Source organism: Panthera uncia, chromosome X (assembly GCF_023721935.1).
Source record: "Panthera uncia isolate 11264 chromosome X, Puncia_PCG_1.0, whole genome shotgun sequence".
In the NCBI taxonomy this organism is placed as follows: domain Eukaryota; kingdom Metazoa; phylum Chordata; class Mammalia; order Carnivora; family Felidae; genus Panthera; species Panthera uncia.
The window spans coordinates 26,133,152-26,154,289 of NC_064817.1; the positions used below are offsets into that span (position 1 = coordinate 26,133,152).

Genomic DNA, 21,138 nt, shown 5'->3' on the forward strand with positions numbered 1-21,138 from the left:
GAGGCGGAAATGCCAGTGTAATGTGTATTACTGAGATCACCACTATGGGCAACAGGGCCTGGATTCTGCCAGAACCTTTCCATGTTCCCACGAGGCATTGAGAAAGCTGCCACAAATTATCCTCTTAAAGGAACAGAGACTAAAAATATAACCCTGAGTTCTCATTTCCCATTGGCTGAGAGCTGCTCGTCATCAATAGTTCTAGGCTGGGATATGTGGGCTCCCGGCATGTCAGAGAAATCCCTTGGGCACAAAGTGGGAAAATAAGAGCCATTCCCCTGATGATCAGCTTGATGTAATGTTGTCAGCTAAAGGGAAGGCTGAGCTCACACAGGTCTGTCCACTGCAACTGCAGCCAGAGGTGAGTCAAAGGTATGTGACTCCAGGTTCCAGTGGCATCTACTGCATTTGTGACGATCGTGTTTTGGAAGCCTTGTTTTCTTTTTTGCTTTACAGCGAGATGTTTCTTACCTGTAGATGATTACACAGGACATACACATAGAGCTTAAAAAATAATTATAAAGCAACGCCCCATATAACTACCACCCCTATCAAGAAATAGAATATTACCAGTACCTTGAAACCCACCCTTGTGTTCCCCATAGCACCACCTGTTCTGTCCTCCTAAGATAACCACTTCCCTGACTTGGTCCTCTTTACTTTCATCTGGTGCCTTCTCCAGCTTAGATTCCCTGGTGCATCACTTCGGCAGTCCTGTAACCGCTATCGACGATACTTTCTAGTTGCGATTATTCCGACGTGCTAGATATTCCGATATGCTTTCATAGCACGTGTCTGGCAAAACCACCAGAGATGAATCTTACGATCTTCTCAATCCTTTCTCCACCTATTTAAAAAGACACTTGGAAGTCTGACTTCATTCCCCACCGTTTTCCTATTTCTGACTTTAGCCCTTCCTCATCTCCTTTGCCTACTTCCTTTACCTTGGATGTCAACGGTAGGAATTCCTTAGGGTTCAGCCTTAAGTCCTCCTTTCTTCTCCTTCTGTATACACTCCCTAGGGGAGCTCCACTCCTGAGACTTTAGTTATGTTTTACTGGTTATGCCGATAACTCTAGTATCCATAGTTTTAACCTCAATCTCTTCCCTGATGTTTCTGGCAAGTCTACTCAGCGGTCTCGCCAGCATCTCGAACCTGTCATATCCCAAACCGAACCTGTCATCCCCTGAACCCTACAACAGCTCAGACTTTAGTAATTTCTGCCCATTTTGTCAGGCTCCAATTTGGGGGATCGATTGGAGTCCCCCACATCTCTCTCCTCTATGTCCAATCGCCCACCAGGCCCTGTTGTCTCGACATGCCACGGTCTCTTTAGTCCCTTCACGTATCTCCATTCCCTTTCTCAATTCCCAAGCTGACATCATCGTGGTCTCTCACCTGGACTCTTGGCACAGCCTCCCATTCTCTCCTCTTTTACCAGAGCGATCACTCCAAAACCCACATATGGGCATGTTGCAGGAATGCTCTAGTAGCTTTCAACTGCCCTTCTAATAAAATGTGACTGATCTAGGCAGGAGGCCTTCAAAAGCGATTTAAGAACATGCCTGCAGTTTTAGCTGCATCCAGAACCTCCTCCCTGTTATTCTTTCTCACCCACTCCCTACCTACCCCAATGCTCCACCCACACTGGCATTTTTAAAGAAGTGTCAGGTTTCTTCTTGCATCTCTCCTCTACTTACACCATTTCTCCTGCCTGGCATACTATTCATCTCCCCCCACCTGTTTGGCTACATATACTTATACATCTTTGAAGTCTCATCTTCAAAGTTCCTTTTTTCTAGAAAGCTTTCCCCGACATCTACTAAGTATTCCATTCCAGACTTGGTTATGGTCCTTCCATACAATTCTATACACTAGTATTTGTCATATAGAGTTATTCAATTGTCTTGCTTTCTTAAAATCCAAGGGTTGTGCTTATCTTGGCCAATACTGTATCCCTAGCATCTAGCATACAACAGAGCATACATTATTTGTTGAATTAGTGTATCGAAAAATTAATGATAGCAATGCATACCAGTTTTTTTCTTTAATTAAAAAACGTCTTAAAAGACTTTCTGAAGACAAGTTTTACATTTACAACAAAGTCGAGAGGGAGGTACAGAGGTTAACAATGTATTCCCTGACCCTAAACGTACATGGCCTTCCCATTACTAATATCACTCACCAGAATGGTACATTTTTTACTCAGCATGATTTTACTTTGATATATCATAACCACCCCAAATTCATAATATGCCTTAGGGTTCTTAGTGTTATAGAATTTACGTGTTTGGATGAAGGCACAACGACATGCACCCAACATGATCATACAGAATCATACAGAATATTTTCACTGCCCTAAAAATCCTCTGTGCTCTCCTTTTGAATCTCTCCGCTCACTCCCCACCCCTTTCCGCTGCACCCCTGGCAACCACTGATCTTTTTATTGCCTCTATGGTTTTGCCTTTTCTAGGATATCATATAGTTGGACTCACACAGTATGTAGCCTTTTCACATTGGCTTCTTTCACTTAGTAATAAGCATTTAAGTTTCCTCCACATCTCTTCATGGCTTGATAGCTCATTTCTTTTTAGTGCCAAATAATATTTTATTGTCTGGCTGTAACAGTTTACTTATCCATTAACTTACTGAAGGGCATCTTGGTAGCTTCCTAGTTTTGGAACTTGCAAAGAAATCTGCTATAAACATCCATGTGCAGGTTTTTGTGTGGACATAAGTTGTCAACTCCTCTGGGTAAATACCAAAGGGTGTGATTGCTCGATCATAAACTAAGAGGGTTTTCTTTTGTTAAAAAACCACCAAACTGTCTTCCCAAATACCTGTACCATTTTGTATTCCCGCCAGTAATAAAAGAGAGTTCCTGTTGCCCTATACCCTCACCAGCATTTGAGGTAGTCAAGGCTCTAGAGTTTGGCCCTTTTCAATAACAGGTTTGTGGTGGTACCTCATTGTTTTTTGTCGTTGTTGTCGTTTGTTGGTTTTTATTTTTTTGATTCATTTTTTAAATTTGCATTTCTCTGATGACATATGATGTGGCACATCTTTTCAAATGCTTATTTGCCACCTGTATATCTCCTTTGGTGATGTGTCTGTTAAGGTCTTTGGGCCATTTTTCATCAGGTTCTTTGTTTTCTTATTGGTGAGTTTTAAGAGTTCTTTGTTGACTTTGTGTAACAATTCGTCGTCAGATGTGTCTTTTGCAAATATGTTTTCCTACTCTGCGGCTTGTCCTCCAATTCTCTTTAAAAAAAAGTTCTATATTAGTACACAAAATTAGAACCTACAGTCGGAGAAGGAAGCTCACCATTAACTAAGGGTGTACTGGGAAAGAGCTTCTCATCTCCCTGATAGTGACATCTTCCGTCGGCTCTAACTACATACTTTATCTCCTTCCAACTCGTTCATTATTTAAGTGTTAGGCAGTTGAGATGGCATTATGATAGCCTTTTTCTGCTCATCTATGATGCTTCCTTAGGAGACCATTCCAGCCCTGTAGAAGAGTACTAAGGGGGGGCTCCTGGGTGGCTCAGTCGGTTGAGCTTCCGACTTCGGCTCAGGTCATGATCTCGCGGTCCGTGAGTTCGAGCCCCGCGTCCGGCTCTGTGCTGACAGCTCAGAGCCTGGATCTTCCTTCGGATTCTGTGTCTCCCTCTCTCTCTCTGCCCTTTCCCCGCTTACACCCTGTCTTTCCATCTCTTAAAAATAAATAAACATTAAAACATTTTTTTAAAAAAAGAAGAGTGCTAAGGGTTTCAAGGTTCAAAGCAGGCTTAGGTGTGATACATAACACTGCGAGCAGTGATTTGATTTCAGATAATATAGAAATTATTACCTCTACTTAGGTGCACCTAAGGGTGTCTCAATAATTAAATATACGGGACTTACGTTTACAAGAATAAAAAGAATCTGATATGTAGCTACCTCTCATTTTTGTATTTTTGCTGCTGAGATAAGAAAATGTTCTCCAAAGAGGGGAGAAAATATTTTTGGCTTAATGCTATTTATATAGGGATTACTAAATGCTTTTCAAATGACAGCAGAACATTCTTAATAGTTGTAACATGTATTTCCTACTTTCTCTTCATTTTTACTATAAGGGCTTTACAAATTTCCATCCTATGCTAGGCAAACGGTACTCTTATTTCTGAGCAAGCCTTTAAAATGCTACTGATAAATCTTTTTCTCCTTGGAGGAAGCCTTCATAAGATTAGGGAAATACATTCAACAATCTATACTTCCTTTATTAGCTGCTACGAGTCTATTGGCAAATACTTATCTAAAAGAGGCGTTAGTCAATGCCAAATCTGACCCATCACCCATTTATGTAAATAAAGTTTTACGAAAACGTAATTGCACTCATTCATTTATGTACCATCTATGAATGCTTGTGCACTTCCGTAGCGGAGCTGACCTTCTGACCCATAAAACCAAACACATTTATTATTTGGCTCTTTACGGAAAAGAACAGTTGCCGACCCCTGACTAATAACTTGCTTTATAAAGGATTTTTTTTATTTGCCCCACCAAATTAATTATATCCTTCCAGATTCAGAAGACACCCCCTAATTGCAACATGCTATGATTTGGTGAATAAATTCCTATTCTCGCTAAGACAGTTTGAGCAACAATAAAATCTTCTATCTTGAGTCCCTTCTTATTCAGTTTCCCCAGCTACGGAAAACAGTAATCTCCATTCTTCAGGCATATTTTTAAGATCAAAGGAGATGATCTGCACTTGTAAAGAATTCTATAGTTTACGATCATTCGGCTTTCAACGTCTCGTTCTCTCCATTTCCAGCCTCGCTGGCTGTAGTCATAACTTGCTTTAGCTGATGTGAAAACTATATACAGGTTTAGGGGCACGCTTAAGAGGCACACAGGGTAAGGAGGGAGGTCAGCACGATCCATTGTGATGAGTTCTAACAAGGCTGTTAACTTTGCTCCCTCTTATTTTCGTAGAAATTTCCATATTATCCGGTCCAGTGGCCTTTAGTATTTTTTAAAGCACATAACCCCTGCTTCAAGTGAAATCTTTAGAGGACACCTACCATAAGAAGCAATCCTAAAGAGGAGAGCGTGTGAGTAGTTAAAATGGGAGGTAAACGGAGGTATGGGGACATACTAGGGCGGGGGGGGGGGGGGGGGTGGATCCATCACTCGGAGGGTAGAAGAGAAGGCTGTCCAGAAGAGATGATGAAGCCTAGGTTCCTGGTTTGTGTGCTTGGTTGAAGCCCAAGTCAATATTCATTTCAATTATTTCAGGCTGAAGTAAACAGTAGGGTCCATCTATTCACCACAGCTACCAAACAAGGCAAATACCAGGTAATATTTCTGGAAAGCCAGGTCTGACCAAGAAGGCTGTAGTGTTCCTTAAGAAGAGATTAAATGAAGTACTGCTTAACTTGGCTTTTATAATTTTTTAAAAATATTTTTTTCATGTTTTTAATTTATTTTTGAGAGACAGAGAGAGAGAGAGAGAGAGAGAGCAAGCGAGCAGGGGCAGAGAGAGAGGAATCACAGAGGGTCCAAAGTGGGCTCTGTACTGACAGCAGAGAGCCCCATGGGGCTCAAAGCCACCAACTGTGAGATAATGACCCGAGCCGAAGTCGGACCCTCAACCGACTGAGTCCCTAACTTGGCTTTTTAAAATTAATTTTGAACTGTAGCAGGTCACTGGACTATAGTGCCTTGTGGTCTTTTCCACATCGACTTTTTATAATTCTGCTGCTGTACTGGCTGTTTGACCTTGAAGTGACAGATACGAAACCGGGAGAATAAATAAAACTCAGTAGTTACATTGTGGGAGAAACCGGCCTATCATCTCAATTCCTTTTCTTTTCTCTTTTTTCTTTTTTTGTCCCCATGGCCCTATCTTCCAGGGGAAAGGGAAAAAAGAGTGAGAAATAAAGGTGGCGGGGCCGGGGGGGGGGACCACTAGGTATTTCTTTTTACTGAAATCACTTCAATAGCTACAAGGTTGGTACTAAGCATCAAGGGTGCTAGTATCTAAGACTGAAGTCGACACACATAGCTGTAATATAAGATTTGGCTGTCGTGCCAGAGAAGAAAGAAGGGGGAAAGTTTTGCCGGCAGATTGCGCTTGGAAAATACGTTATGAGAGTATGAACGGTGTGACCGAATGGATTCTACAGTCTATGGAGGCCATCGCGTCATCTGCATTACCAAGATCAAGTATGTTTAACATCAACATTTAAAGACAGGCATGGACTTTAGGAAGGTAGGGTCTCAGAGCCATGCCGTGACCGCTAAGTATTATCTGGTCGTCTTTGGGATAACCACTCTCTCTAATCATTAGTCTCCTCCTATGGCGAAAAAGAAAATCATGTGCTACCTGTCGCATAGGGCTGTCGTAAGATAAAATGGAACGACGCACAGAGAATATTCAGCAACAGGCCTGGTGTGGAGCAAGGCATTAATGCACGTTAGCGCTAAGATAAATACCAGGTATGTTGAGGTCAATGCCAAAGCCAGGGGGACTGACTGAAATGAAACAGGTATTTTTTTTGAAAAAAGCTACAATATGCCTAGGAATTACTGCAATAGAAGCCGACTGTGAGGCCTCTGAGACCCTCTAACAGAGTTAAACATGAAGTGACAATGTTGTTTTGCCTGCTTTACATCAAACCTTTGTTGTTAAAATAGATTTTCTTCAATATGCTCAATGTGAAGCATTTATTCACTCAGATAATAGATACAAATCCATGCATTCAAATGTTCCTCAGAGTCAGAGATCACGATGGAAATCCCCAGAATCATAGAGATTTGTGTCTATAAACTTGCTTATTATATTCTCATTCAAGGAGGTTGGAAGGGATAGTGTCAGCTTTTTAGCCAGAATCTTTTCATTACTTATCCCTGTTGGGGTTGCTGCACATGCTGTGAGTGACCTCCAGAGATCCCCGAGCTGTATGCAGAGAGCAAACTGAAACTGAAAGCTTTATTAGACAAGTTTGTCCTTCAGAAGGTGGGGGTGGATGTCAGCCATATTGGAAAAAATAAAATTTCTTGTGAAAGTGGGTCCTGACCTTGAAAAAAAATCTCATTCAAAGCAAACGACTCAATTCTGAGTTACGTCCTTATTTGTTAAACATGAAGTGCAGGCTCAGTAGAAAAAGGCACATTGTGCCTTAAACAAATAAAAATCTGTGAGAAAAATAATAGGGCTGGGGCGCCTGGGTGGCTCAGTCAGTTAAGTGTCTGACTTTGGCTCAGGTCATGATCTCATGGCTGGTGGGTTCAAGCCCCACGTCGGGCTCTGTGCTGACAGCATGGAGCCCGGAGCCTGCTTCGGATTCTGTGTCTCCCTCTCTCTCTCTCTCTGTCCCTCCTGCACTCACACTCTGTCTTTCTCTCTCTCTCAAAAATAAATCAACATTAAAAAATAATCATAAAAAAGGAAAAATAATGGGGCTTCTCTTTTGCTCTTGTTGGACTTAGGAAGCCAAAAAGCTTATGACCAAATCAGAGTCCAAAAAAAAAAAAAAAAAAAAAAAAAAAAAAGTAATATGGAGGAAATAACTTTTTAAATTCACTCTGAGAAGCAAAACTACCTCCTCCACTTATAAGCCATAGGGGACATTATAGGAAGTTTATTTATATCTTTTATCCGTACATTTCTTTAAGAATAAAGAATAACCCTGACAACTTGAAGCAACATCAAAGATTGACTAATTTGTATTATTTAGCTCCTGCTTTTTCAATGCCGGAGAACTATTCTTTCTGTGGAGTTATGATAATTATCTCAGAAGCAAGAATTGAAGGTATTATAATTTTGACTTTTTATTTTCCTATTGTAGGTCTATGTTACATTTTAGGCACTGGTGCGGTTAGTGCTGATAGCAACCTTGCTTAAATATTAGAATAGGTAGATTGGATGTCTATTTAATGAACTCATCATGCGCTGGCGAGCACTTTGGAAGATGAGGATAAAACATATTTTCTCGGAAAACATTCGCGATAAGAGAGGGAATAAAGTGTATAAATTTTAAGAGGGAGACAGCATGTTACACCATTAAGTACAGATTCTCAGTTTGGATATCAAGACATGGTCAAGAATGAGAGTGAAAGAACAAGATGGGGTGAGATTTAGCCTGCAATCTCTGCATCAAAGCCACAGCACATCCGTATTTGATCAATACTGCAGGCTTAAGAAACAGGATTTACCAGTGAGAATATGAGGATAAACATATCTGTCAGCTGCTTCTAAACAGAAAAAAGGGTTGACATACGTAAGAGTACTGACAGGCAGTGAAATCAGACTCAGCAGATGAGGGTTTGAGTCCTGATTCTGCCACAGAAGAGCTGGACAAGCACAGAATCACTTCATCTCCTTGGTATTATAATTACATGGAAGGTAGACTTATTTGATACAACTCCAAAATAAATGTACTATTCATCTGGTCAGTATGTATTAGTTGAACAGGTACTACATGCTAGTCACAGAATAAAAGTTGCATACACAAGAGGGCATATGTTGATAAATGAGATATAAAACAGACCGTCCCAGAACTTACAATCTATTAGGAAAAGAAAAATAATTACAGACATAATTTAGAAATCAAAACAATGAGAAGGATATGAAAGAGAAAAATTATGCCCTTCGATTGTACAATAGGAAGCTCGAGAAAGACTGCAGCAGCATGAAAGATGCAAGTGAGATCTAAAGAATGAACAAGGGGCGCGGTCATCCGGGTAAGAAAGTAGTCGGGGTGGAAACCCTGAGCCCAAATATACGTCAGACCATATGTCAGGAAGACGGAGACATGCTAAAGGAACTAAAAAAGTCAGAGAGGCTAGGCTTTGAAGAAAAAGGGGGACAAGTGGAACAGGAAGGGTAAACAGAGGAATCATCACGTAAGACCTTGTAGGACATGTAAATGATCCGGGGATTTACTCTAAAAGCAGTGGGACCCCCTTCAAGGATTATAATAAAATGAGGTTTACATTTTGCAGTATTATTCTCTGCGGAGCATGTTTATACAGGGAATGGATCAGAGACAGGTAAATGAGATCTGTTAGAAGGTCAGTCCCCAGGAAAAACCTGACAGTAGCAGAAGGGATAGAGATGGCTAAAATAATTTGGGAGATGGTTAAGTAATGTCAGTAGGACTTGGTGGTCGATTGGACAAGAAAAACCAAAGGAGAAAGAGGTATGTCTTTATGATTACTTACTGGTACTGGCTTCAGTGGATGGTTGGGGTAATTTCCTGAGACGGGGGACGCAAGAAAAGAAGATGGGTGAGTAAATTCACTAGTTTAATTCTGGATATGGGAGGTTTGAAGACTCAGAGATATCCAAGTACAGATGCATAGTGAGTTATTGGGTATACGGATTCTTTTGCATTCACTCCAGTCGGCACCCCATCCCTCTATCACTTCATCCAGGTTTGCTAAGTTCAAGGTTGGTTCTCAGGCATTATCTTACTTAGACATATAGGCAACATGTCACACGGTTTATCACTCCTTCTCTTTCATCTACTTCCTTTACTTGGCTCCTAGGTATCTGTCCTGGTTTTCCTCTTACTTCAATGACTACTCATTACTGTATCCCTTACCTCTTATGACTGGGGTCCTCCAGGGCCGTCTTTCCATATATTTCCTATCTGCATTCACCCCTGGGCTTTTGCTAACACAACCTCGTGGCTCAGCTGTATGCTAAGAGTTGCATATTTACATCTCTCGACTGGATCTTCCTCGTAACCTCCAGGGCGTATATCTCTCTACCTAGTCTAGATCTCCGTTTGGATAACTAGTAGGCATACATAACTTTATATTGTCTCCAACCACTCTGTACCTCCTAGCGTCTCACCTAACTCAGTAAATGACAACACCATTCTTACAATTTTTCTCATGCCACAAACCTCATGGCATTTTCTCGTTTTCCCTTATCAAATCCGTCAACCGATCCTGCTGGCTCTAGCTCCTGGACACATCCAGAACCTGTCCACCTCCCATCACCTCCACTGCCCCTATTTTGGACAAAACTGTCACAATTCCTCACCTCAGTTATTCTGTTAGTCTCCTCACTGGTCCTCTCTTGCTTCTCCCCTACTCTTACAGTTCATTCTTTTAAGTTCTTCTTAAAAATGTTTATTTTTTGAAAGAGAGAGAGAGAGAGAGAGTACAAGAGGGGCAGGGGCAGAGAGAGAGGGGAACAGAGGATCAAAGCGGACTCCAAGCTACCAGCGCAGAACCCGCTGCGGGGCTCCAACTCGTGAACCGCGAGATCATGACGTGAGCGGAAGCCGATTGCTTAACTGACCGAGCCACCCGGGCGCCCCTCCTACAGTTGATTCTTGACACATCCAGAAATGTCTTGCCGAAACGTATGCCAGATGTTCTCACTGCTGGGCTCAAAAGCTTCTATTGGCTCTTCATCTTACACAAAGTCAAAGTCAAAGTCATCCCAATGGCCTTTCAAGCTCTCTTGATCTAACTGTATCTCCTAACTGCTATCCTCCACATTTACTGTGTTCCAGCAACTGCAGCCTAGAATGTTTGACCACAGAATGTTGACCTAGAATGTTCTTCCCCCCAGAAGCCCACAGGGCCCACATTTTGACCACATTCACGTTTTCATATCAATTTCGCCTTTCCAATGAAGTCGTCTCTATTGGGCCCACCCTCGTACTCCATACCCATACTCCTTACGCTCCTTCCTGCTTTACTTTCCATTGTGCTTATCGCTTCATGACACGCAATCATGTTGTACCGGTTTTCTTTACTGCCTATCCCCACAAAATATCCGCTTCACGAGGATACAGATATTTGTTTATTTTTCTACTGCTATATTTCTGAATTAATGTACCAACCCAGAACTCAAAAGAGAGGTGCAGATTGAAAGAATGTGAGGAACTTCAATGTAGAGTCGGTAACTGAAACCATGCAAGTGGATGAGATCACCCAAGAGGTTAAAGGATAAACAGAAGCAAGCTTGCATTACTTCAAACATTTAAAAGCCAGATACAGAAGGCTGAGCCAGCCAGGAATTGGAAAAAGAGTAGCTGCGGAGGTAAGAGGGAAGGATAGAGGAAATGTTTCAAAACAGGAGTGACAGGGGTGCCTGGGTGGCTCAGTTGGTTAAGCGTCGGACTTGGGCTCAGGTCCCGATCTCACAGTTTGTGAGTCCGAGCCCTGCGTCGGGCTCCGTGCTGACAGCTCGGAGCCTGGATCCTGCTGCGGATTCTGTGTCTCTTTCTCTCTCTGCCCCTCCCCCACTCGTGCACTGTCTCACTCTGTGTCTCAAAAATAAATTAATGTAAAAAATAAAAAAAAAATTAGAATGACATAACTGGCTAAGGTAAAATGGCAGAAAAATACCAGATACTCAAATAGTCGTCAAATTTATTATGAGCTAGTGGTACATTACAGCAGGAAGAATGATATCACCATACAGAGGTTGGAAAAGGGTATGGAGGCTTTGTGATTTGACTGAATCAAGAGTAGAGCAGTCATTATGGAACAGGGTCCAATTCTGAAGCCTACAGCAGAAGAACAATATGGAAACACTCGGGGGGGGGGTAGGAGGGGGACCCACAGAGATGTTTAAACATTTGAGAAACAGCTTTTTTGTTGACAGGCCCATGGGCCCTCATCTGATTTATGCTAAAAAAGCAAAGTCTGAAGGGAGATTAAGTAACAGACTTCTAAGAATGTCTAATAAAGTGAGCAGAAGTGTTCTTTTCCTACTCAAAAATGACTTAGACGGTAGCTGGAACTTGGGATAAGTAGTTGAAAGATTGTGTGGAGTGTAACAGCGGTGATGGGACTCCACCTACTCTTGATTTTTTAAGAAGAGAGTAGGCAGTTAACCTTAAGATTGCTTCTGGGAGACAGAGCCTTTCCTGAAGATAGTGGAGAAGAATGAATGACCTCTCAAAGACCTTTCAGATCACAATCTTAGAATCCACAATTTAAGTGCAACCTGCTACAATTTCCTTTGGGAATCCTCTTTCTCTGAGGGTAAAGTTGTATTCACTTTCAAAATGATTCAGCACACTTTTGGAAAATATTTGGAATACAGGCAGAAGTCTTACTTTTGTGGGCTGGGGGGGGGCTATTCTCATGAATATGTTTAAATAATTTTAATTTCCACTTGCTAACAGCTCGAGGAAAATTCAAAAATCCCATATATTCTGCAGTGATTTCCAGCAAAGATCCTTTCTTGAAAGCAGTTAAATAAGAAGGCTAAGGTAATTTTACTGAAATAAACTCTTTATTTCTGTTAAAATGCAGGATATATGAGTAAATGAAAAATCTCTTACGATCAGAATACTTTATGTAACCATTGATGTTATTCTCGTCTTCCTCCAACACACACACACACACACACACACACAGACACACACACAGAAACTTCCAGGAATGCTTCCAACAAGCATTAGAAATGATGGATTAGAACTTCTCTTCCTCTGCCAGTTCAGACCTCAAAGCTTAGCCCCAACCAGACATGGTAACCAAGCAATAAAACTGTCAAAGTTAAGGGAGAGAGAAGGAAGGGAACTTCATCTTTACAAAATGGATAATGAACAGCTAAATACTCTAGTTTTCATTCTCTTGCATATTAACAAAGACACCACTGTTGCATCCACCCTGGTAACTATGGAACGTTGTTGAAGAACCCATCCTGGGACCAGGGACTCCCACCTGCCTGCACTAGAAAGATGTACTTTTGCTCGATGTGACCAATACTAGGGCCTTACTGCCGTCACTTCCCCTTGTATGATGTGACACATCTCAATACATTTCAAGTACCCTCACCTGCCCTGCATCTCACTGATGCCTACAGATATGATTTAATCATTTAATTCACGGTGGCCAAGAGTTGGAGGGTCTCTGTAGTGTCTCAGAGATTTGAACAGTCTTGGGGAGAATCTATAATTCCTTTCTTATAACCGTTAGTCTACTTGATGAGGGGACTTCACAGGTCTGGTACAAAATCTTACTCCTAGCGTATGAGACTTGGAGAACGTTTTTAAGGTTTAAAGGGTTTCATTATAAAGCTGATGATGGTATACACGTGTCTCAGTGTTTTCAGTAGGGTAACCATCTTTTACTGAGGCAGAGAAAGCCTTGGATCCACTGGAGCTGATGTGATTTCACCTAAAGGTACAGGCAAAGCAGAGGTAATAGTGGGAAACAGGGGAGCCAGGAAATGAGATGGGTGGCATCCCTCCTGGTGTTTCTGACAATGAAGGGGGCCCAAAAGGTGAGTAAGAATGTGAGAAGTGACAGCCTCCTTCCTTTCTTCAGCAACGATCGATGCAGATAAAGGCCATTTTCACAACAAATTAATCATTTTATCACAATTTAAATTAAACAAATAAATAGTGGTATGCCAAGATTAGATTTAGGCTGCAATTAACCCCATGCTTTTATCAAACTGCCTAGGTATGTCAAGTATTATTGAAATAGCTTTGGAACGCTTTAATCCAACTGTAGAGAGGCAAGTGAAGTTCAAATAATAAGTGTATAAATAACCTTCTAGGTGAGTATTTGATATTTAAATATAGCCTTCAAAAATTTGAATGAAGATAAATGAATCACTGCTTGAGTCTGATTAATAGCATAAGCTTTGGAATCAGAGAGACCTAACTTTGAATACCCACTCTGACACGTACTAGCTTTATAGCTTTGGAAAAATTATTTAATCTTTTTATTATTAAGTAGGCTTCACGCTCAGCACACAGCCCACCGCGAGGCTTGAACTCATGACCCCGAGATCAAGACCTGAGCTGAGATCAAAAGTTGGACGCCTAACCGACTGAGCCACCCAGGTGTCCCTATTTAATCTTTCTGACCCTTGATTTTCTCATCTGCAAAATGGAAATCGCAACACAATTCATTCAAAAGATCTAAGAGTGGCACTAATTCTATGACCTGTTGTATTCCTTTCATTTCTCTCGGAGTAGACCCTGAGACAGGAGTTTGAGTACAAGTAGTTTCAAAAAGCTGTGCTGAAGGAGTAAGGAAATGAAGAGCAATGGGAATGAAGTCTAGACAAAGTCACGCTAATAAACAGGTTATCACCGTGGGCAACTGTGGCTCAACCCACTGGAGACCTGTGGTTTGGAGCACGCTCTGGAGCCGTCCTCCCCAGGAAGTGAAGAGGAGATATTTATCCATCGCCTCCTGTCCACCAGTGGTTGAGTGCCATTCCAGGGATGTTCTCTCCCCAGCATTTCCAACCTGCTCTACAAGCGGCTGAGCTTCTTGTGCAGAAAAGAGTGCCTGGGCAGAATCACAGGGACTTGAATTCAGAAGCCTTGGGGTTTATAGGAAGGACTAGTGCTGAGATGATATGAGCAGGGCACTCAGGGCCAAATTTGACCCACCTGCCCCCTTGGGGTTTCTGTAAATAAAGTGTTAATGGACCACAGCCATACCATTGTCCACGGCATTGCTGCTTTTAGTATGCAGTGACAAAGTTGACTGCATGACTCACAAAACTCAAAATATTTACTATCTGGCTCTTTACAAAAAGTTGGTAGCACAACTGAGATTAGAATTTAGGCTTCTTGACCTCTAATGCAGCACTTTCGCAATTACACTGGAGACTTGCTCTCTCCAAAATTAATTACAGGAAGGGATGGTTTTACCAGTGTTTAATCAACTAGAAACCTCTATTAATGGGCACTTCTATGTGGCTCTATATACCATGGTCATTCATTTCATAGTTATTGCCCTGGGATGTTTGAAGAACTCCAATATCCTGATTTGGAGTCTTCATATTAGTATGTTCTATATGCAATTTATTTAAAAAAATGCTAAATCGGGTATTTTGGAATGTAAATGTTCCCAGACCCAGCAGCTTGTGGATAAGAAAGGATTCACATTGACATTTACAACCAGATTTGCTGGCTCTTTGCCTCCATCTGCCACGCAGGCCTTCAGTCCCATGCAAAGTCCTGTCTACCTACATGTTTCTGAGAATCTCTAGGGGAGCTTTGTATAAGCATGGCTCTTCTCCCCCACGGTCTCCAAGCTGCTAGGCTTGGCCAATACTGCCAGGACTTAGTGTGCTGTCCACCTTCTGGAACGTTTAAGCTACAAAGTTCTTGAAACTCTGAAACTCTTGAGAAGGGGTGGGCTGAAACATCACGGAGTTCCCTCTGGCCTCCACAGCACTGGATTGCACTCAAATTCCACTCCATGTTGCGTGGAGGAAGACGGATGAACTTCTTCTTGTCACCACTCAGGCTTATGGTAGTAGTTCTCAAAGTGCAGTCCCAGGACCAGTGGCATTAGCATCACCTGGGGACTTTGGAGAGAGGCAAATGCTCAGGCCTCAACCCTGATCTACTGACTCAGTAATGCTGGAGTTGAAACCTAACAGTCTGTGCTTTAATGTGAAATGGGTGATTCTGTTAAATGTTTATTTATTTTTGAGAGAGAGACAGAGAGAGAGAGAGCGAACACAGAGGAGGGGCCGAGAGAGGGAGACACAGGATCCAGAGCAGGCTCCAGGCTCTGAGCTGTCAGCACAGAGTCCCGAGCAGGGGTCGAACTTACAAACCTCAAGGTCATGACCTGAGCTGAAGTTGGATGCTTAACTGACTGAGCCACCCAGGCGCCCCTGAAATGGGTGATTTTAATGAAGGTAAAACTTGAGAACCAATGGCAGAGGACATTGGATACGGACCAACATTTTTATCTCGGCTCCCCACCCCCTTTCCCCAATGTAGTGGTTTGTGTGAAAAGATGGCCATGATAAAGTCTCCCATCCCTGTATGCACCCTCCTCTGCAATGACATTGCAGCTCTTGTTTCAAGAGGTGGTCTGTCTCTCCACCCGCAGAATCTGAGCTGGCCTTACACCTTCTCTGCCAAGAGAATGGAGCAAAAGTGCTGTTGTTATGAATTCTCGAGTCTAGGCAGCAAGAGATCTTGTAGCTTCCACTCTCACCCTCTTGAAACACTGGCCTGAGAATGCCATATAATGAAGCCCAGTCCAGCCTACTGGAGGAGGAGAGGCCTTGTGAAGAACCAAGGTTCTCTAGCCAACAGCCAGCTATCAGATATTTGAGTGAGTCCATTTTAGACCATCTAGCTAATGAGATGCCACAGAAGGGCATGCACAGAAAGGTCCCCTATCAAGACCTTCGGAATGACTATCTGGCTCATCACGACCCAAACTGCTGACCCAAAGAATCAGAAGCAAGTGAATACCTCTCGTTTTAAGCCATTACATTTGTGGTGTTTTTAGGTGGAGATAGGTAACCGATATACTCAGGTATCTAAGCAACAGTGTCTGCAAAAAAATGTTTTTCTCCAGCATGCCTATTTATCCTGTAAACTGAAACAATTTATACAGCTCAGGCAGGACCGCCTCATAATATTCTATAATTTAAGTAGGCAGCCAGGAGGGAGTTCGTTTAGTATTTTTTAAAAAGCGCTTTGGGCCTCAGTTTCCACACATATCAAAAATATTCAGCCAGATGAAACTTTCAAAGATTATTCCAGGTTCAGAGTGCTATAGTTCTAAGAAATTCAAATAGAATAAAGTGATTTCTTCTACTCCCTAAGTAGAAAAAACACAGAAACCTACCTCACTTTTATTCCTCATACATCCAGGATTGAGTTAAGTAACATTAACTACTGGCGAGCAGCTTCCATATCTAGAATTTCCATTAGCTTCTTGGACAGAGAGATAGCATAGGCACAGCAAAACAAGAACAAAAACAAAAACAAAAACAAAAACAAAAACAAAAACAAAACGAAACAAAACAAAACACAGGCTTTGGAGCCTGACATACTTGGATTGGAATCCTGGCTCTGTTTCTTCCCAGCTGTGTGCTCTTAATTTAGCTCTTTCCCTCTCTAAGCCTTGGGATACTCACCTTATAAAAATTGTGTATACATGTATTTTGCAATTATTTTGAGGATAAAGACATATATGTAAAGGCGAGTAGCACAACAATAGGAGTGCAATGGAAAAAACTTACTATGATGAATTACATTGTACTACAACACAGTACATGAGATAATAACCATATATATGAAGCATATTAGAAATTAGATTTTCCTTTTTTATATTGTATTTACTCCAGATTATATTTCTGGAAGTCAGGAAGTCAGGAATATAAACAATTCTGAATTCTGATGTTGAGACCACCACAGTAAAGAAAGAAAACTGTTTTCTGGGGCGCCTGGGTGGCTCAGTCGGTTGAGCGTCCGACTCCGGCTCAGGTCATGAGATCGCAGTTCGTGAGTTCGAGCCCCGCGTCGGGCTCTGTGCCGACAGCTCGGAGCCTGGAGCCTGCTTCGGATTCTATGCCTCCCTCTCTCTCTGCCCCTTCCCCGTTCATGCTCTGTCTCTCTCCGTCTCTCAAAAATGAATAAATGTTAAAAAACAATTTAAAGAAAGAAGAACGTTTTCTTTGAGTAAGAGCAGCTCTGGATCTACCCAACTCCCTACTGGTTCATTTCATTCAACATTTGTGCATTTAACACTTTTGCTTTAGGCCCAGCTCTGTGTCGGTTGGCTACAGGGGATGAAAAACAGCCCCTGCTTTTGGGAAAATTCCTCTCTCCTTCAGTTCTTCTCCAACTCTGACCCCAACTCTACCGGCTCTCACCAGTTGCTTGGGGCTTGAGGGCATTCCCAGACTCTCCCTACCGGCACCAACATGACTAGGGGTGGGGTAGTGGAGTGGGACTCCGCGTGCGGGGAGAAAGAAGTAGGGCTAGAGTTGGGAAAGACGCCGTCTCCCACTGCTTCTTCCTCACGTCTGTTCACCCTCTGTTCTGGTATCACCCGTCTTTCTGACAGTCCTCCATGTCGTTCCAGTTCAAGGCCTTTGCTCTGGCTGTTCTCTCTGCGCCTACCAGAAGTTTCCCCCAGATACAGGCATGGCTCACATCCTCACTTCCGTCAGCTTGTGATGTTCTCAAATGTTCTTAGTAGAAAAGCTTTCCTGACCAAACTGCAGACAATCATGTCTTCATTCCTGCCCCCTTTCTCTCCTACCCTTCTCTCTTGTTCTCCTTGACTATAGCTCTCCGCCTCCAGGGCACACACTGAATCGCGTGGGGATCCTATTAAAGTGCAGATTCTGATTCACCGGGTCTGGGGCAGGGCCCGAGATTCTGCATTCGTAACAAGTGCCCATTTGACATCAGTCTGTGGATTATACTCTGGAACACCTGACAGAATTGAGATGGTATCTATTTTCTTCTTTATTAGCTCATGATCGTTCTCTTCCAGAGTGTAAGTTTCGTGAATGGAGAGACTACCTTAGTCGATTTATTATCCTCGGCACCTAGTATGATGCACAATACATAAAAAATTACCCAATAAATACTCATCAACTGAACAAATCACATATCTTGTTGGAAATCAAAACTGGAATTTGGAATGTATTTTCTACTGAAAACATTATTGTCACATTTAGGTACTTTATAGGTTAAATAGATTTCTGTGCCCTGGCTTTAGAACCTTTCTACCATGTATAACATGGCTCGAGTAGGAGCATAAACCCATAATTATGTTCAGAGTTCAACAAACTTATAAACGAATCATTGGAACCCAATCTTTTTATGGAGTTCCAGAGTGAGGCTGAACACAGCAGAGAAAGTTAGAAAACAGCTACCAATAAATGATTATATAGGAACAAACTATGCATATGTGCTGAGGGAACCAAAAACTATAGGTCATAAAAAGAAATAAACATGATATAATTACTGGAATATAAACCCTGATACAGCAATTTTAGGGTCCCAGATTGACAAACAAAACAAAACAAAACAAAACAGAAAAAGGAATGCTTGCACTTCTTTTTCAAGTTTCTAGTGTCGTTAAATGTAACTCTGATGACTACTAAGAAACCCCAGGGGGCACATGAGACGCACTGTCCCCAGATTCTATGGCGTCTTTTAACCCAAACGCTATTTAGGTCTTCTATGGAATTATCATCGTGCTACCCCTGGTGGTGGTATTTCCAGTGTGGTGTGTTTCTACTTGACATAAAATAAAAATCAACTTTACATGAAGAATCAGTCACCATGCTTCAATACTTCGATCATTTGATCTGTGAAAAATAGACAAGGCAAAAAACAAAGAACTCCTCCCTCCCGAGATGTTTTTAGTTGTGCCTAATTATAGAACAGGTACAGCAAAATCTTCTGGCTCCCTTCCCCTGAGATGCAAAGCCAGCATTGACATGTGCCACGAGACGTGATGCATACCTTACACTAACGAAAGAATAAGAAGTGAAATAAACTGGAAATATTCAGTCAACACAGAAGTCAAAGCTATGGCTAAATGAAGAGACGTTCCTTCCCAAGTCTGCTTGTGGCAGTCATGGTCCAGTTTTCTTCTTCTTTTTTTAAAATTTTTTTTAATGTTTATTTATTTTTGAGACAGAGAGAGACAGAGCACGAACAGCGGAGGGTCAGAGAGAGAGGGAGACACAGAATCGGAAGCAGGCTCCAGGCTCCGAGCTGTCAGCACAGAGCCCGACACGGGGCTCGAACTCACGGACCGTGAGATCATGACCTGAGCCAAAGTCGGACGCTTAACTGACTGAGCCACCCAGGCGCCCCTAGTTTTCTTCTTCTTGAACCACACATGCAGGAGCTCACAAAATTGCTGTCAAAAGGGACAGGGGGAGATGCTAGGAGGATTCCCTGTGGTTTCAGCGATTTGTCTTGGCATATTTGAAGAAAACTGTCTAAATGACATAGGATTCACGGCGACAGAATCCTCATGTATTCAGTCTAAGCCTGTACTCAGGTATACTCCACCCCGATCCCCCCTTTTTGGGGTCCAGTGTGTTGACCCTCGGGGGGTCCATCCCTGCTGCCTGGAGTGTCGGTTGCTGATGGTATTGCTTACTAGGAATTGCTTTGGGCCCCAGAAAAACTCCTTCAAGGTCTCCCTTTCACCCCACTAGGCAGCCCAAAGCCGGACAATGACCGACTGGTTCGGAAGACAAAGGCCACCCCTCTCCCTGCAATTCAGGATGGCCCGCGGGGCCAGCCCAGCTCTAAGGCTCCCGTGGATGTGGCTGAGGCCTCTGTCGTGGTAAAATGATTAGCCTCGCTCGCGGTCTACTGCCTCTCTTTGTCATCAGTGTATCCCTGGAGAACACGCCCCAGTATATAGTTGTCATCGGGCCATCTGAATCAGAGTCTGTTCCCAAGGAACCTGCTCTAAGGCATTTTGCATAGTAAATAACACTAAGGTTTATTCCTATTTTCATAACAATTTTTCCTTATACAACAATTTTTCAGCAATTTTTTCCTTATATCCAGAGAGCACCTCACTGTTGTGCTTCTGAGCCAATCGCTATGGCCAAAGAGCATGTGATTCAGCGCACTTACCGGCTCCAACAGCAGTCAGTCTGGGAGCTGGGCCAGGCTGCTTTGCCTTGAGCTCTTGAAGTAACTGGGTTACTGCCTTCCAATCAGAGCTCAGATCTTCAACCTTTCTCTGTAATAGAAAAGCACACATGTTATTTATTCGATTAACACCTTGAAGATTACTTAATTCATGACGTTATTAATTCGTTTTGCAGGTTCATTATTGTATTTCTATTGTGTTTTACTTTTAAATTAATTTTTCTGGGGAGAACTCCTTGCATAGGTATTATAATTATTTTAGCCAACCACCTTACAAATATTTATTGATCGTTGGCTGCATTCAGGCTCTTGCTCCAGGCACAATTTCACTGAAAGGAAGTAGAATGCAAACCTTAATCGGAGGAAAACGAACACACAAACAAAACACGTCGTCGTCTCAGCAACCGTCTTGACCCTCTCAAACAGTATCTGGTGCGTCTACATAGGAGAATTAACCAGCATATATTAAAAGATATCATGATGTTCGGGTTCACCCCAGATACATTCTATTAGAGCCTCTTGAAGGGAGACGGTGTGGTACACTTGGGGATATGACACTCAGAGTTCACTTCAAGGAAGGGCACTTGTCCCAAATGGTGGAAAAGGTGTCAGTGGTCCTTCAGGGACTGTCGCGGTTGCAGAGAGCCGCCTTGTGCAAGAGCATGCCCTTCTCAGGGCAGCCCTTATTCAAGGACTGATCAAGGGGATGGTATAAAGGGCCAGCCAATTTTTCTCAAAGCAGGACAATTTTGAAGT

At 42.4% G+C, this 21,138-nt stretch overlaps 1 protein-coding gene across 1 annotated transcript in view; it reads right to left on the reverse strand.

Annotated features, from left to right (window-relative positions):
- The window catches only part of DMD (dystrophin), a 1,998,908-nt gene that overhangs the window by 650,181 nt on the left and 1,327,589 nt on the right, over positions 1-21,138 (reverse strand). The window contains exon 50 of the mRNA XM_049644567.1: positions 20,365-20,473. Coding sequence (XP_049500524.1) covers positions 20,365-20,473 — 109 coding nt within the window. The remainder of the gene's footprint in view (positions 1-20,364; positions 20,474-21,138) is intronic.